Raw genomic sequence first — 20,493 nt, forward strand, 5'->3', positions numbered from 1 at the left:
GTTATGTGCCCACTGCCCACAAAATGAGGTGGAAACTGAGCTGCACTTCCTAACCTCCTTAGAGACACATATTTCCTACAGATTACACAGACCACACAAAGAATTCCAAAACAAATCAAATGTTGATAAACTCCAATATCTATTGGGTGACATACCACAGTGTTTAATCACAGCAGCAAGATTTGTGACCTGTTTCCACAAGAAAAGGGCAACCAGTGAAGAACAAACTCCTTTGAAAAAACAACATGTATTTATGTTAATTTACTGTACATTTTTGATAGTTTACTTCACTTTTGTCTATGATCTATTTCACTTGCTTTGGCAATGTAAACATATGTTTCCCATGCCAATAAAGACCCCATAAATTGAGAGAGAGAGAGAGAGAGAGAGAGAGAGAGAGAGAGAGAGAGAGAGAGAGAGAGAGAGAGAGAGAGAGAGAGAGAGAGAGAGAGAGAGAGAGAGAGAGAAAGAGAGAGAGAGAGAGAGAGAGAGAGAGAGAGAGAGAGAGAGAGAGAGAGAGAGAGAGAGAGAGAGAGAGAGAGAGAGAGAGAGAGAGAGAGAGTGAGAGAAAGAGAGAGAAAGAGAGAGAAAGAGAGAGAGAGAGAGAGAGAGAGAGAGAGAGAGAGAGAGAGAGAGAGAGAGAGAGAGATAACATAGGAGCTGTAATAACTTATGCCCTTGGCAGCTTTAGTGACAGTTTAACGTGTAAACTTCATTCTTACAAAGTGCTACAACTCTCCAGTCTACATCACGCTCCCACGCACCCAGCCTAATATAACACTTCCTAACACATGCTCCCATGCACCCAGCCTAATAGAACACTTCCTAACACATGCTCCCACGCACCCAGCCTAATAGAACACTTCCTAACACATGCTCCCATGCACCCATCCTAATAGACCACTTCCTAACACATGCTCCCATGCACCCAGTCTAATAGAACACTTCCTAACACATGCTCCCATGCACCCAGCCTAATAGAACACTTCCTAACACATGCTCCCATGCACCCAGTCTAATAGAACACTTCCCAACTCATGCTCACATGCACCCAGCCTAATATAATACTTCCTAACACATGCTCCCATACACCCAGCCTAATAGAACACTTCCTAACACAAGCTCCCAAGCACCCAGTCTAATAGGACACTTCCTAACACATGCTCCCATGCACCCAGCCTAATAGAACACTTCCTAACTCATGCTCCCATGCACCCAGTCTAATAGAACACTTCCTAACACGTGCTCTCATACACCCAGCCTAATAGAACACTTCCTAACACAAGCTCCCAAGCACCCAGTCTAATAGAACACTTCCTAACACATGCTCACATACACCCAGTCTAATAGAACACTGCCTAACACATGCTCCCATGCACCCAGCCTAATAGAATACTTCCTAACACATGCTCCAATGCACCCAGTCTAATAGAACACTTCCTAACTCATGCTCCCAAGCACCCAGTCTAATAGAACACTTCCTAACACATGCTCCCAAGCACCCAGTCTAATAGGACACTTCCTAACACATGCTCCCATGCACCCAGCCTAATAGAACACTTCCTAACTCATGCTCCCATGCACCCAGTCTAATAGAACACTTCCTAAAACATGCTCCCATACACCCAGTCTAATAGAACACTTGCTAACAAATGCTCCCATGCACCCAGCCTAATAGAATACTACCTAACACATGCTCCCATGCACCCAGTCTAATAGAACCCTTCCCAACTCATGCTCCCATGCACCCAGCCTAATAGAATACTTCCTAACACATGCTCCCATACACCCAGCCTAATAGAACACTTCCTAACACAAGCTCCCAAGCACCCAGTCTAATAGGACACTTCCTAACACATGCTCCCATGCACCCAGCCTAATAGAACACTTCCTAACTCATGCTCCCATGCACCCAGTCTAATAGAACACTTCCTAACACGTGCTCCCATACACCCAGCCTAATAAAACACTTCCTAACACAAGCTCCCAAGCACCCAGTCTAATAGAACACTTCCTAACACATGCTCACATACACCCAGTCTAATAGAAAACTGCCTAACACATGCTCCCATGCACCCAGCCTAATAGAATACTTCCTAACACATGCTCCAATGCACCGAGTCTAATAGAACACTTCCTAACTCATGCTCCCAAGCACCCAGTCTAATAGAACACTTCCTAACACATGCTCCCATACACCCAGTCTAATAGAACACTTCCTAACACATGCTCCCATGCACCCAGCCTAATAGAATACTTCCTAACACATGCTCCAATGCACCCAGTCTAATAGAACACTTCCTAACTCATGCTCCCAAGCACCCAGTCTAATAGAACACTTCCTAACACATGCACCCAGTCAAATAGAACACTTCCTAACACATTCTCCCACACATTCAATCTAATAGAACACTTCCTAACACATGCTCCCATACACCCAGTCTAATAGAACACTTCCTAACACATGCTCCCATACACCCAGTCTAATAGAACACTTCCTAAAACATGCTCACATACACCCAGTCTAATAGAACACTGCCTAACACATGCTCCCATGCACCCAGCCTAATAGAATACTTCCTAACACATGCTCCAATGCACCCAGTCTAATAGAACACTTCCTAACTCATGCTCCCAAGCACCCAGTCTAATAGAACACTTCCTAACACATGCTCCCATACACCCAGTCTAATAGAACACTGCCTAACACATGCTCCCATGCACCCAGCCTAATAGAATACTTCCTAACACATGCTCCCATGCACCCAGCCTAATAGAATACTTCCTAACACATGCTCCAATGCACCCAGTCTAATAGAACACTTCCTAACACATGCACCCAGTCAAATAGAACACTTCCTAACACATTCTCCCACACATTCAATCTAATAGAACACTTCCTAACACATTCTCCCACACATTCAATCTAATAGAACACTTCCTAACACATGCTCCCATACACCCAGTCTAATAGAACACTTCCTAACACATTCTCCCACACATTCAATCTAATAGAACACTTCCTAACACATTCTCCCACACATTCAATCTAATAGAACACTTCCTAACACATGCTCCCATACACCCAGTCTAATAGAACACTTCCTAACACATTCTCCCACACATTCAATCTAATAGAACACTTCCTAACACATGCTCCCATGCACCCAGTCTAATAGAACACTTCCCAACTCATGCTCACATGCACCCAGCCTAATATAATACTTCCTAACACATGCTCCCATACACCCAGCCTAATAGAACACTTCCTAACACAAGCTCCCAAGCACCCAGTCTAATAGGACACTTCCTAACACATGCTCCCATGCACCCAGCCTAATAGAACACTTCCTAACTCATGCTCCCATGCACCCAGTCTAATAGAACACTTCCTAACACGTGCTCCCATACACCCAGCCTAATAGAACACTTCCTAACACAAGCTCCCAAGCACCCAGTCTAATAGAACACTTCCCATGCTCACATACACCCAGTCTAATAGAACACTGCCTAACACATGCTCCCATGCACCCAGCCTAATAGAATACTTCCTAACACATGCTCCAATGCACCCAGTCTAATAGAATACTTCCTAACACATGCTCCCAAGCACCCAGCCTAATAGAACACTTCCTAACACAAGCTCCCAAGCACCCAGTCTAATAGGACACTAATAGGACACTTCCTAACACATGCTCCCATGCACCCAGTCTAATAGGACACTTCCTAACACATGCTCCCAGAACACTTCCTAACTCATGCTCCCATGCACCCAGTCTAATAGAACACTTCCTAACACGTGCTCCCATACACCCAGCCTAATAAAACACTTCCTAACACAAGCTCCCAAGCACCCAGTCTAATAGAACACTTCCTAACACATGCTCACATACACCCAGTCTAATAGAAAACTGCCTAACACATGCTCCCATGCACCCAGCCTAATAGAATACTTCCTAACACATGCTCCAATGCACCGAGTCTAATAGAACACTTCCTAACTCATGCTCCCAAGCACCCAGTCTAATAGAACACTTCCTAACACATGCTCCCATACACCCAGTCTAATAGAACACTTCCTAACACATGCTCCCATGCACCCAGCCTAATAGAATACTTCCTAACACATGCTCCAATGCACCCAGTCTAATAGAACACTTCCTAACTCATGCTCCCAAGCACCCAGTCTAATAGAACACTTCCTAACACATGCACCCAGTCAAATAGAACACTTCCTAACACATTCTCCCACACATTCAATCTAATAGAACACTTCCTAACACATGCTCCCATACACCCAGTCTAATAGAACACTTCCTAACACATGCTCCCATACACCCAGTCTAATAGAACACTTCCTAAAACATGCTCACATACACCCAGTCTAATAGAACACTGCCTAACACATGCTCCCATGCACCCAGCCTAATAGAATACTTCCTAACACATGCTCCAATGCACCCAGTCTAATAGAACACTTCCTAACTCATGCTCCCAAGCACCCAGTCTAATAGAACACTTCCTAACACATGCTCCCATACACCCAGTCTAATAGAACACTGCCTAACACATGCTCCCATGCACCCAGCCTAATAGAATACTTCCTAACACATGCTCCCATGCACCCAGCCTAATAGAATACTTCCTAACACATGCTCCAATGCACCCAGTCTAATAGAACACTTCCTAACACATGCACCCAGTCAAATAGAACACTTCCTAACACATTCTCCCACACATTCAATCTAATAGAACACTTCCTAACACATTCTCCCACACATTCAATCTAATAGAACACTTCCTAACACATGCTCCCATACACCCAGTCTAATAGAACACTTCCTAACACATTCTCCCACACATTCAATCTAATAGAACACTTCCTAACACATTCTCCCACACATTCAATCTAATATAACACTTCCTAACACATGCTCCCATACACCCAGTCACTAATAGAACACTTCCTAACACATGCTCCCATCACCAGCCTAATAGAACACTTCCTAACACATGCATGCACCCAGTCTAATAGAACACTTCCTAACAATGCACCCAGCCTGAACACTTCCTAACACAAGCTCCCACACACCCAGTCTAATAGAACACTTCCTAACACATGCTCACATACACCCAGTCTAATAGAACACTTCCTAACACATGCTCCCATGCACCCAGCCTAATAGAATACTTCCTAACACATGCTCCCATACACCCAGCACTAATAGAACACTTCCTAACACAAGCTCCCAAGCACCCAGTCTAATAGGACACTTCCTAACACATGCTCCCATGCACCCAGCCTAATAGAACACTTCCTAACTCATGCTCCCATGCACCCAGTCTAATAGAACACTTCCTAACACATGCTCCCATACACCCAGCCTAATAGAACACTTCCTAACACAAGCTCCCAAGCACCCAGTCTAATAGAACACTTCCTAACACATGCTCCCATACACCCAGTCTAATAGAACACTTCCTAACAATGCTCCCATGCACCCAGCCTAATAGAATACTTCCTAACACATGCTCCAATGCACCCAGTCTAATAGAACACTTCCTAACTCATGCTCCCAAGCACCCAGTCTAATAGAACACTTCCTAACACATGCTCCCATACACCCAGTCTAATAGAACACTTCCTAACACATGCTCCCATGCACCCAGCCTAATAGAATACTTCCTAACACATGCTCCAAAGCACCCAGTCTAATAGAACACTTCCTAACTCATGCTCCCAAGCACCCAGTCTAATAGAACACTTCCTAACACATGCTCCCAACACCCAGCTCTAATAGAACACTTCCTAACACATGCTCCCATGCACCCAGCCTAATAGAATACTTCCTAACACATGCTCCAATGCACCCAGCCTAATAGAACACTTCCTAACACAAGCTCCCAAGCACCCAGTCTAATAGGACACTTCCTAACACATGCTCCCATACACCCAGCCTAATAGAATACTTCCTAACACATGCTCCCATACACCCAGCCTAATAGAACACTTCCTAACACAAGCTCCCAAGCACCCAGTCTAATAGGACACTTCCTAACACATGCTCCCATGCACCCTGCCTAATAGAACACTTCCTAACTCATGCTCCCATGCACCCAGTCTAATAGAACACTTCCTAACACGTGCTCCCATACACCCAGCCTAATAAAACACTTCCTAACACAAGCTCCCAAGCACCCAGTCTAATAGAACACTTCCTAACACATGCTCACATACACCCAGTCTAATAGAAAACTGCCTAACACATGCTCCCATGCACCCAGCCTAATAGAATACTTCCTAACACATGCTCCAATGCACCGAGTCTAATAGAACACTTCCTAACTCATGCTCCCAAGCACCCAGTCTAATAGAACACTTCCTAACACATGCTCCCATACACCCAGTCTAATAGAACACTTCCTAACACATGCTCCCATGCACCCAGCCTAATAGAATACTTCCTAACACATGCTCCAATGCACCCAGTCTAATAGAACACTTCCTAACTCATGCTCCCAAGCACCCAGTCTAATAGAACACTTCCTAACACATGCACCCAGTCAAATAGAACACTTCCTAACACATTCTCCCACACATTCAATCTAATAGAACACTTCCTAACACATGCTCCCATACACCCAGTCTAATAGAACACTTCCTAACACATGCTCCCATACACCCAGTCTAATAGAACACTTCCTAAAACATGCTCACATACACCCAGTCTAATAGAACACTGCCTAACACATGCTCCCATGCACCCAGCCTAATAGAATACTTCCTAACACATGCTCCAATGCACCCAGTCTAATAGAACACTTCCTAACTCATGCTCCCAAGCACCCAGTCTAATAGAACACTTCCTAACACATGCTCCCATACACCCAGTCTAATAGAACACTGCCTAACACATGCTCCCATGCACCCAGCCTAATAGAATACTTCCTAACACATGCTCCCATGCACCCAGCCTAATAGAATACTTCCTAACACATGCTCCAATGCACCCAGTCTAATAGAACACTTCCTAACACATGCACCCAGTCAAATAGAACACTTCCTAACACATTCTCCCACACATTCAATCTAATAGAACACTTCCTAACACATTCTCCCACACATTCAATCTAATAGAACACTTCCTAACACATGCTCCCATACACCCAGTCTAATAGAACACTTCCTAACACATTCTCCCACACATTCAATCTAATAGAACACTTCCTAACACATTCTCCCACACATTCAATCTAATAGAACACTTCCTAACACATGCTCCCATACACCCAGTCTAATAGAACACTTCCTAACACATTCTCCCACACATTCAATCTAATAGAACACTTCCTAACACATGCTCCCATGCACCCAGTCTAATAGAACACTTCCCAACTCATGCTCACATGCACCCAGCCTAATATAATACTTCCTAACACATGCTCCCATACACCCAGCCTAATAGAACACTTCCTAACACAAGCTCCCAAGCACCCAGTCTAATAGGACACTTCCTAACACATGCTCCCATGCACCCAGCCTAATAGAACACTTCCTAACTCATGCTCCCATGCACCCAGTCTAATAGAACACTTCCTAACACGTGCTCTCATACACCCAGCCTAATAGAACACTTCCTAACACAAGCTCCCAAGCACCCAGTCTAATAGAACACTTCCTAACACATGCTCACATACACCCAGTCTAATAGAACACTGCCTAACACATGCTCCCATGCACCCAGCCTAATAGAATACTTCCTAACACATGCTCCAATGCACCCAGTCTAATAGAATACTTCCTAACACATGCTCCCAAGCACCCAGCCTAATAGAACACTTCCTAACACAAGCTCCCAAGCACCCAGTCTAATAGGACACTTCCTAACACATGCTCCCATGCACCCAGCCTAATAGAACACTTCCTAACTCATGCTCCCATGCACCCAGTCTAATAGAACACTTCCTAACACGTGCTCCCATACACCCAGCCTAATAAAACACTTCCTAACACAAGCTCCCAAGCACCCAGTCTAATAGAACACTTCCTAACACATGCTCACATACACCCAGTCTAATAGAAAACTGCCTAACACATGCTCCCATGCACCCAGCCTAATAGAATACTTCCTAACACATGCTCCAATGCACCGAGTCTAATAGAACACTTCCTAACTCATGCTCCCAAGCACCCAGTCTAATAGAACACTTCCTAACACATGCTCCCATACACCCAGTCTAATAGAACACTTCCTAACACATGCTCCCATGCACCCAGCCTAATAGAATACTTCCTAACACATGCTCCAATGCACCCAGTCTAATAGAACACTTCCTAACTCATGCTCCCAAGCACCCAGTCTAATAGAACACTTCCTAACACATGCACCCAGTCAAATAGAACACTTCCTAACACATTCTCCCACACATTCAATCTAATAGAACACTTCGTAACACATGCTCCCATACACCCAGTCTAATAGAACACTTCCTAACACATGCTCCCATACACCCAGTCTAATAGAACACTTCCTAAAACATGCTCACATACACCCAGTCTAATAGAACACTGCCTAACACATGCTCCCATGCACCCAGCCTAATAGAATACTTCCTAACACATGCTCCAATGCACCCAGTCTAATAGAACACTTCCTAACTCATGCTCCCAAGCACCCAGTCTAATAGAACACTTCCTAACACATGCTCCCATACACCCAGTCTAATAGAACACTTCCTAACACATGCTCCCATGCACCCAGCCTAATAGAATACTTCCTAACACATGCTCCAATGCACCCAGTCTAATAGAACACTTCCTAACACATGCACCCAGTCAAATAGAACACTTCCTAACACATTCTCCCACACATTCAATCTAATAGAACACTTCCTAACACATTCTCCCACACATTCAATCTAATAGAACACTTCCTAACACATGCTCCCATACACCCAGTCTAATAGAACACTTCCTAACACATTCTCCCACACATTCAATCTAATAGAACACTTCCTAACACATTCTCCCACACATTCAATCTAATAGAACACTTCCTAACACATGCTCCCATACACCCAGTCTAATAGAACACTTCCTAACACATTCTCCCACACATTCAATCTAATAGAACACTTCCTAACACATGCTCCCATACACCCAGTCTAATAGAACACTTCCTAACACATGCACCCAGTCAAATAGAACACTTCCTAACACATTCTCCCACACATTCAATCTAATAGAACACTTCCTAACACATGCTCCCATACACCCAGTCTAATAGAACACTTCCTAACACATGCTCCCATACACCCAGTCTAATAGAACACTTCCTAAAACATGCTCCCATACACCCAGTCTAATAGAACACTTCCTAACAAATGCTCCCATGCACCCAGCCTAATAGAACACTTCCTAACACATGCTCCCATGCACCCAGCCTAATAGAACACTTCCTAACACATGCTCCCACGCACCCAGCCTAATAGAACACTTCCTAACACATGCTCCCATGCACCCAGCCTAATAGAACACTTCCTAACTCATGCTCCCATGCACCCAGTCTAATAGAACACTTCCTAAAACATGCTCCCATACACCCAGTCTAATAGAACACTTCCTAACAAATGCTCCCATGCACCCAGCCTAATAGAATACTTCCTAAGACATGCTCCCATGCACCCAGTCTAATAGAACACTTCCCAACTCATGCTCCCATGCACCCAGCCTAATAGAATACTTCCTAACACATGCTCCCATACACCCAGCCTAATAGAACACTTCCTAACACAAGCTCCCAAGCACCCAGTCTAATAGAACACTTCCTAACACATGCTCACATACACCCAGTCTAATAGAACACTGCCTAACACATGCTCCCATGCACCCAGCCTAATAGAATACTTCCTAACACATGCTCCAATGCACCCAGTCTAATAGAACACTTCCTAACTCATGCTCCCAAGCACCCAGTCTAATAGGACACTTCCTAACACATGCTCCCATACACCCAGCCTAATAGAATACTTCCTAACACATGCTCCCATACACCCAGCCTAATAGAACACTTCCTAACACAAGCTCCCAAGCACCCAGTCTAATAGGACACTTCCTAACACATGCTCCCATGCACCCTGCCTAATAGAACACTTCCTAACTCATGCTCCCATGCACCCAGTCTAATAGAACACTTCCTAACACGTGCTCCCATACACCCAGCCTAATAAAACACTTCCTAACACAAGCTCCCAAGCACCCAGTCTAATAGAACACTTCCTAACACATGCTCACATACACCCAGTCTAATAGAAAACTGCCTAACACATGCTCCCATGCACCCAGCCTAATAGAATACTTCCTAACACATGCTCCAATGCACCGAGTCTAATAGAACACTTCCTAACTCATGCTCCCAAGCACCCAGTCTAATAGAACACTTCCTAACACATGCTCCCATACACCCAGTCTAATAGAACACTTCCTAACACATGCTCCCATGCACCCAGCCTAATAGAATACTTCCTAACACATGCTCCAATGCACCCAGTCTAATAGAACACTTCCTAACTCATGCTCCCAAGCACCCAGTCTAATAGAACACTTCCTAACACATGCACCCAGTCAAATAGAACACTTCCTAACACATTCTCCCACACATTCAATCTAATAGAACACTTCCTAACACATGCTCCCATACACCCAGTCTAATAGAACACTTCCTAACACATGCTCCCATACACCCAGTCTAATAGAACACTTCCTAAAACATGCTCACATACACCCAGTCTAATAGAACACTGCCTAACACATGCTCCCATGCACCCAGCCTAATAGAATACTTCCTAACACATGCTCCAATGCACCCAGTCTAATAGAACACTTCCTAACTCATGCTCCCAAGCACCCAGTCTAATAGAACACTTCCTAACACATGCTCCCATACACCCAGTCTAATAGAACACTGCCTAACACATGCTCCCATGCACCCAGCCTAATAGAATACTTCCTAACACATGCTCCCATGCACCCAGCCTAATAGAATACTTCCTAACACATGCTCCAATGCACCCAGTCTAATAGAACACTTCCTAACACATGCACCCAGTCAAATAGAACACTTCCTAACACATTCTCCCACACATTCAATCTAATAGAACACTTCCTAACACATTCTCCCACACATTCAATCTAATAGAACACTTCCTAACACATGCTCCCATACACCCAGTCTAATAGAACACTTCCTAACACATTCTCCCACACATTCAATCTAATAGAACACTTCCTAACACATTCTCCCACACATTCAATCTAATAGAACACTTCCTAACACATGCTCCCATACACCCAGTCTAATAGAACACTTCCTAACACATTCTCCCACACATTCAATCTAATAGAACACTTCCTAACACATGCTCCCATGCACCCAGTCTAATAGAACACTTCCCAACTCATGCTCACATGCACCCAGCCTAATATAATACTTCCTAACACATGCTCCCATACACCCAGCCTAATAGAACACTTCCTAACACAAGCTCCCAAGCACCCAGTCTAATAGGACACTTCCTAACACATGCTCCCATGCACCCAGCCTAATAGAACACTTCCTAACTCATGCTCCCATGCACCCAGTCTAATAGAACACTTCCTAACACGTGCTCTCATACACCCAGCCTAATAGAACACTTCCTAACACAAGCTCCCAAGCACCCAGTCTAATAGGACACTTCCTAACACATGCTCCCATGCACCCAGCCTAATAGAACACTTCCTAACTCATGCTCCCATGCACCCAGTCTAATAGAACACTTCCTAACACGTGCTCCCATACACCCAGCCTAATAAAACACTTCCTAACACAAGCTCCCAAGCACCCAGTCTAATAGAACACTTCCTAACACATGCTCACATACACCCAGTCTAATAGAAAACTGCCTAACACATGCTCCCATGCACCCAGCCTAATAGAATACTTCCTAACACATGCTCCAATGCACCGAGTCTAATAGAACACTTCCTAACTCATGCTCCCAAGCACCCAGTCTAATAGAACACTTCCTAACACATGCTCCCATACACCCAGTCTAATAGAACACTTCCTAACACATGCTCCCATGCACCCAGCCTAATAGAATACTTCCTAACACATGCTCCAATGCACCCAGTCTAATAGAACACTTCCTAACTCATGCTCCCAAGCACCCAGTCTAATAGAACACTTCCTAACACATGCACCCAGTCAAATAGAACACTTCCTAACACATTCTCCCACACATTCAATCTAATAGAACACTTCGTAACACATGCTCCCATACACCCAGTCTAATAGAACACTTCCTAACACATGCTCCCATACACCCAGTCTAATAGAACACTTCCTAAAACATGCTCACATACACCCAGTCTAATAGAACACTGCCTAACACATGCTCCCATGCACCCAGCCTAATAGAATACTTCCTAACACATGCTCCAATGCACCCAGTCTAATAGAACACTTCCTAACTCATGCTCCCAAGCACCCAGTCTAATAGAACACTTCCTAACACATGCTCCCATACACCCAGTCTAATAGAACACTTCCTAACACATGCTCCCATGCACCCAGCCTAATAGAATACTTCCTAACACATGCTCCAATGCACCCAGTCTAATAGAACACTTCCTAACACATGCACCCAGTCAAATAGAACACTTCCTAACACATTCTCCCACACATTCAATCTAATAGAACACTTCCTAACACATTCTCCCACACATTCAATCTAATAGAACACTTCCTAACACATGCTCCCATACACCCAGTCTAATAGAACACTTCCTAACACATTCTCCCACACATTCAATCTAATAGAACACTTCCTAACACATTCTCCCACACATTCAATCTAATAGAACACTTCCTAACACATGCTCCCATACACCCAGTCTAATAGAACACTTCCTAACACATTCTCCCACACATTCAATCTAATAGAACACTTCCTAACACATGCTCCCATACACCCAGTCTAATAGAACACTTCCTAACACATGCACCCAGTCAAATAGAACACTTCCTAACACATTCTCCCACACATTCAATCTAATAGAACACTTCCTAACACATGCTCCCATACACCCAGTCTAATAGAACACTTCCTAACACATGCTCCCATACACCCAGTCTAATAGAACACTTCCTAAAACATGCTCCCATACACCCAGTCTAATAGAACACTTCCTAACAAATGCTCCCATGCACCCAGCCTAATAGAACACTTCCTAACACATGCTCCCATGCACCCAGCCTAATAGAACACTTCCTAACACATGCTCCCACGCACCCAGCCTAATAGAACACTTCCTAACACATGCTCCCATGCACCCAGCCTAATAGAACACTTCCTAACTCATGCTCCCATGCACCCAGTCTAATAGAACACTTCCTAAAACATGCTCCCATACACCCAGTCTAATAGAACACTTCCTAACAAATGCTCCCATGCACCCAGCCTAATAGAATACTTCCTAAGACATGCTCCCATGCACCCAGTCTAATAGAACACTTCCCAACTCATGCTCCCATGCACCCAGCCTAATAGAATACTTCCTAACACATGCTCCCATACACCCAGCCTAATAGAACACTTCCTAACACAAGCTCCCAAGCACCCAGTCTAATAGAACACTTCCTAACACATGCTCACATACACCCAGTCTAATAGAACACTGCCTAACACATGCTCCCATGCACCCAGCCTAATAGAATACTTCCTAACACATGCTCCAATGCACCCAGTCTAATAGAACACTTCCTAACTCATGCTCCCAAGCACCCAGTCTAATAGGACACTTCCTAACACATGCTCCCATACACCCAGCCTAATAGAATACTTCCTAACACATGCTCCCATACACCCAGCCTAATAGAACACTTCCTAACACAAGCTCCCAAGCACCCAGTCTAATAGGACACTTCCTAACACATGCTCCCATGCACCCTGCCTAATAGAACACTTCCTAACTCATGCTCCCATGCACCCAGTCTAATAGAACACTTCCTAACACGTGCTCCCATACACCCAGCCTAATAAAACACTTCCTAACACAAGCTCCCAAGCACCCAGTCTAATAGAACACTTCCTAACACATGCTCACATACACCCAGTCTAATAGAAAACTGCCTAACACATGCTCCCATGCACCCAGCCTAATAGAATACTTCCTAACACATGCTCCAATGCACCGAGTCTAATAGAACACTTCCTAACTCATGCTCCCAAGCACCCAGTCTAATAGAACACTTCCTAACACATGCTCCCATACACCCAGTCTAATAGAACACTTCCTAACACATGCTCCCATGCACCCAGCCTAATAGAATACTTCCTAACACATGCTCCAATGCACCCAGTCTAATAGAACACTTCCTAACTCATGCTCCCAAGCACCCAGTCTAATAGAACACTTCCTAACACATGCACCCAGTCAAATAGAACACTTCCTAACACATTCTCCCACACATTCAATCTAATAGAACACTTCCTAACACATGCTCCCATACACCCAGTCTAATAGAACACTTCCTAACACATGCTCCCATACACCCAGTCTAATAGAACACTTCCTAAAACATGCTCACATACACCCAGTCTAATAGAACACTGCCTAACACATGCTCCCATGCACCCAGCCTAATAGAATACTTCCTAACACATGCTCCAATGCACCCAGTCTAATAGAACACTTCCTAACTCATGCTCCCAAGCACCCAGTCTAATAGAACACTTCCTAACACATGCTCCCATACACCCAGTCTAATAGAACACTGCCTAACACATGCTCCCATGCACCCAGCCTAATAGAATACTTCCTAACACATGCTCCCATGCACCCAGCCTAATAGAATACTTCCTAACACATGCTCCAATGCACCCAGTCTAATAGAACACTTCCTAACACATGCACCCAGTCAAATAGAACACTTCCTAACACATTCTCCCACACATTCAATCTAATAGAACACTTCCTAACACATTCTCCCACACATTCAATCTAATAGAACACTTCCTAACACATGCTCCCATACACCCAGTCTAATAGAACACTTCCTAACACATTCTCCCACACATTCAATCTAATAGAACACTTCCTAACACATTCTCCCACACATTCAATCTAATAGAACACTTCCTAACACATGCTCCCATACACCCAGTCTAATAGAACACTTCCTAACACATTCTCCCACACATTCAATCTAATAGAACACTTCCTAACACATGCTCCCATGCACCCAGTCTAATAGAACACTTCCCAACTCATGCTCACATGCACCCAGCCTAATATAATACTTCCTAACACATGCTCCCATACACCCAGCCTAATAGAACACTTCCTAACACAAGCTCCCAAGCACCCAGTCTAATAGGACACTTCCTAACACATGCTCCCATGCACCCAGCCTAATAGAACACTTCCTAACTCATGCTCCCATGCACCCAGTCTAATAGAACACTTCCTAACACGTGCTCTCATACACCCAGCCTAATAGAACACTTCCTAACACAAGCTCCCAAGCACCCAGTCTAATAGAACACTTCCTAACACATGCTCACATACACCCAGTCTAATAGAACACTGCCTAACACATGCTCCCATGCACCCAGCCTAATAGAATACTTCCTAACACATGCTCCAATGCACCCAGTCTAATAGAATACTTCCTAACACATGCTCCCAAGCACCCAGCCTAATAGAACACTTCCTAACACAAGCTCCCAAGCACCCAGTCTAATAGGACACTTCCTAACACATGCTCCCATGCACCCAGCCTAATAGAACACTTCCTAACTCATGCTCCCATGCACCCAGTCTAATAGAACACTTCCTAACACGTGCTCCCATACACCCAGCCTAATAAAACACTTCCTAACACAAGCTCCCAAGCACCCAGTCTAATAGAACACTTCCTAACACATGCTCACATACACCCAGTCTAATAGAAAACTGCCTAACACATGCTCCCATGCACCCAGCCTAATAGAATACTTCCTAACACATGCTCCAATGCACCGAGTCTAATAGAACACTTCCTAACTCATGCTCCCAAGCACCCAGTCTAATAGAACACTTCCTAACACATGCTCCCATACACCCAGTCTAATAGAACACTTCCTAACACATGCTCCCATGCACCCAGCCTAATAGAATACTTCCTAACACATGCTCCAATGCACCCAGTCTAATAGAACACTTCCTAACTCATGCTCCCAAGCACCCAGTCTAATAGAACACTTCCTAACACATGCACCCAGTCAAATAGAACACTTCCTAACACATTCTCCCACACATTCAATCTAATAGAACACTTCCTAACACATGCTCCCATACACCCAGTCTAATAGAACACTTCCTAACACATGCTCCCATACACCCAGTCTAATAGAACACTTCCTAAAACATGCTCACATACACCCAGTCTAATAGAACACTGCCTAACACATGCTCCCATGCACCCAGCCTAATAGAATACTTCCTAACACATGCTCCAATGCACCCAGTCTAATAGAACACTTCCTAACTCATGCTCCCAAGCACCCAGTCTAATAGAACACTTCCTAACACATGCTCCCATACACCCAGTCTAATAGAACACTTCCTAACACATGCTCCCATGCACCCAGCCTAATAGAATACTTCCTAACACATGCTCCAATGCACCCAGTCTAATAGAACACTTCCTAACACATGCACCCAGTCAAATAGAACACTTCCTAACACATTCTCCCACACATTCAATCTAATAGAACACTTCCTAACACATTCTCCCACACATTCAATCTAATAGAACACTTCCTAACACATGCTCCCATACACCCAGTCTAATAGAACACTTCCTAACACATTCTCCCACACATTCAATCTAATAGAACACTTCCTAACACATTCTCCCACACATTCAATCTAATAGAACACTTCCTAACACATGCTCCCATACACCCAGTCTAATAGAACACTTCCTAACACATTCTCCCACACATTCAATCTAATAGAACACTTCCTAACACATGCTCCCATACACCCAGTCTAATAGAACACTTCCTAACACATGCACCCAGTCAAATAGAACACTTCCTAACACATTCTCCCACACATTCAATCTAATAGAACACTTCCTAACACATGCTCCCATACACCCAGTCTAATAGAACACTTCCTAACACATGCTCCCATACACCCAGTCTAATAGAACACTTCCTAAAACATGCTCCCATACACCCAGTCTAATAGAACACTTCCTAACAAATGCTCCCATGCACCCAGCCTAATAGAACACTTCCTAACACATGCTCCCATGCACCCAGCCTAATAGAACACTTCCTAACACATGCTCCCACGCACCCAGCCTAATAGAACACTTCCTAACACATGCTCCCATGCACCCAGCCTAATAGAACACTTCCTAACTCATGCTCCCATGCACCCAGTCTAATAGAACACTTCCTAAAACATGCTCCCATACACCCAGTCTAATAGAACACTTCCTAACAAATGCTCCCATGCACCCAGCCTAATAGAATACTTCCTAACACATGCTCCCATACACCCAGCCTAATAGAACACTTCCTAACACAAGCTCCCAAGCACCCAGTCTAATAGAACACTTCCTAACACATGCTCACATACACCCAGTCTAATAGAACACTGCCTAACACATGCTCCCATACACCCAGCCTAATAGAACACTTCCTAACACAAGCTCCCAAGCACCCAGTCTAATAGAACACTTCCTAACACATGCTCACATACACCCAGTCTAATAGAACACTGCCTAACACATGCTCCCATGCACCCAGCCTAATAGAATACTTCCTAACACATGCTCCAATGCACCCAGTCTAATAGAACACTTCCTAACTCATGCTCCCAAGCACCCAGTCTAATAGAACACTTCCTAACACATGCTCCCATACACCCAGTCTAATAGAACACTTCCTAACACATGCTCCCATACACCCAGTCTAATAGAACACTTCCTAAAACATGCTCACATACACCCAGTCTAATAGAACACTGCCTAACACATGCTCCCATGCACCCAGCCTAATAGAATACTTCCTAACACATGCTCCAATGCACCCAGTCTAATAGAACACTTCCTAACTCATGCTCCCAAGCACCCAGTCTAATAGAACACTTCCTAACACATGCTCCCATACACCCAGTCTAATAGAACACTTCCTAACACATGCTCCCATGCACCCAGCCTAATAGAATACTTCCTAACACATGCTCCAATGCACCCAGTCTAATAGAACACTTCCTAACACATGCACCCAGTCAAATAGAACACTTCCTAACACATTCTCCCACACATTCAATCTAATAGAACACTTCCTAACACATTCTCCCACACATTCAATCTAATAGAACACTTCCTAACACATGCTCCCATACACCCAGTCTAATAGAACACTTCCTAACACATTCTCCCACACATTCAATCTAATAGAACACTTCCTAACACATTCTCCCACACATTCAATCTAATAGAACACTTCCTAACACATTCTCCCACACATTCAATCTAATAGAACACTTCCTAACACATTCTCCCACACATTCAATCTAATAGAACACTTCCTAACACATGCTCCCATACACCCAGTCTAATAGAACACTTCCTAACACATTCTCCCACACATTCAATCTAATAGAACACTTCCTAACACATTCTCCCACACATTCAATCTAATAGAACACTTTTTTATTAAATGCTTAATGCTTAATGCTTCTTCCCTGTCAGATTCAAACTAAGTAAACAAGTAACGTTGTCTGGGCTCTGTGAAACAGAGAGAATCCTGTCTCTCTCTGTAAGGTGTTCAGATACACACATGTTGGAGGTGTGTAGAGTGTGTTATCATGACGATACCTGATGAAACAGAGGCCCTGGAGACAGCAATGGTGGGTGGGGCGGTATCAGACCCTGTCCAGCCAAGCCCGGTGACGGTGTCGGACATCTTGTCAAACACGCTGTCGCTGGAGCGGAAACTAGCCACGCTCTCCGCTCCGTCCGGCTACACACACACACACACACACACACACACACACACACACACACACACACACACACACACACACACACACACACACACACACACACACACACACACACACACACACACACACACACACACACACACACACACACACACACACACACACACACACACACACACACACACACGTGTTAATGAGGTTTGTGTGCTATGAGGTATGTGTGTTTATGAGTGCATGCAATGTGTCTGTCTGTCTGTCTGTCTGTCTGTCTGTCTGTCTGTCTGTCTGTCTGTCTGTCTGTCTGTCTGTCTGTCTGTCTGTCTGTCTGTCTGTCTGTCTGTCTGTCTGTCTGTCTGTCTGTCTGTCTGTCTGTCTGTCTGTCTGTCTGTCTGTCTGTCTGTCTGTCTGTCTGTCTGTCTGTCTGTCTGTTTTTATTTGTATTTATTATGGATCCCCATTCAGCTACTCTTCCTGGGGTCTATCAAAATGAAGGTAGTTTATAAAATGTTAAAAACATTACAATACATTCACCGATTTCACAACACACTGTGTGCCCTTAGGCCCCTACTCCATCACTACCACATGGTACAAAATCCATGTGTACGTGTGTGTATAGTGCGTATGTTATCGTGTGTGTGTATGTATGTGTCTGTGCCTATGTTTGTGTTGCTTCACAGTCCCGCTGTTCCATAAGGTATATTTTTATCTGTTTTTTAAATCCAATTTTACTGCTTGCATTAGTTACTTGATGTGGAATAGAGTTTCATGTAGTCATGGCTCTATGTAATACTCTGCGCCTCACATAGTCTGTTCTGGACTTCGGGACTGTGAAGAGACCTCTTGTGGCATGTCTTGTGGGGTATGCATGGGTGTCCGAGCTGTACACCAGTAGTTCAAACAGACAGCACGGTGCATTCAACATGTCAATACTTCTCATTAATACAAGTAGTTATGGAGTCAATCTCTCCTTCACTTTGAGCCAGGAGAGATTGACATGCATATTATTAATATTAGCTCTCTGTGTACATCCAAGGGCCAGCTGTGCTGCCCTCTTCTGAGACAATTGCAATTGGCCCTTTTTGTGGCATCTGACCACACGACTGAACAGTAGTCCAGGTGCGACAAAACTAGGGCCTGTAGAACCTGCATTGTTGATAGTGCTGTTAAGAAGGTAGAAACTAGGGCCTGTAGAACCTGCCTTGTTGATAGTGCTGTTACAGTTTTTCTCAGTCGCTTTGGTGCATTTTTCACATCATCCCTAACATGTGCAAAATAACAAGTGCATTTCTCAGAACAATTTGTACAAACTGCAATATACAATGGATATGTTTCTAAAGCTAGTCAGCCACTAAAAATCCATAGTACATCTCTCAAAAGTAAATATTCATGCCAGTTATCATGTCAGTGTCATCAGAATGATAAGTCATTGAGTCATTGTT

At 44.1% G+C, this 20,493-nt stretch overlaps 2 protein-coding genes across 4 annotated transcripts in view; one reads left to right on the forward strand and one right to left on the reverse strand.

Annotated features, from left to right (window-relative positions):
* LOC124044151 (cystathionine beta-synthase-like) overlaps nt 1-20,493 on the forward strand; it is an 882,911-nt gene that overhangs the window by 535,624 nt on the left and 326,794 nt on the right. The gene's annotated exons all lie outside the window — the stretch shown is intronic.
* The window catches only part of LOC124044148 (synaptotagmin-like protein 5), an 89,808-nt gene that overhangs the window by 21,373 nt on the left and 47,942 nt on the right, over nt 1-20,493 (reverse strand). For all 3 annotated transcript variants that reach the window (XM_046363637.1, XM_046363638.1, XM_046363636.1), the window contains exon 7: nt 18,927-19,071. In XM_046363637.1, coding sequence (XP_046219593.1) covers nt 18,927-19,071 — 145 coding nt within the window. The remainder of the gene's footprint in view (nt 1-18,926; nt 19,072-20,493) is intronic.

Source organism: Oncorhynchus gorbuscha, linkage group LG09 (assembly GCF_021184085.1).
Source record: "Oncorhynchus gorbuscha isolate QuinsamMale2020 ecotype Even-year linkage group LG09, OgorEven_v1.0, whole genome shotgun sequence".
Taxonomy (NCBI): Eukaryota; Metazoa; Chordata; class Actinopteri; order Salmoniformes; family Salmonidae; genus Oncorhynchus; species Oncorhynchus gorbuscha.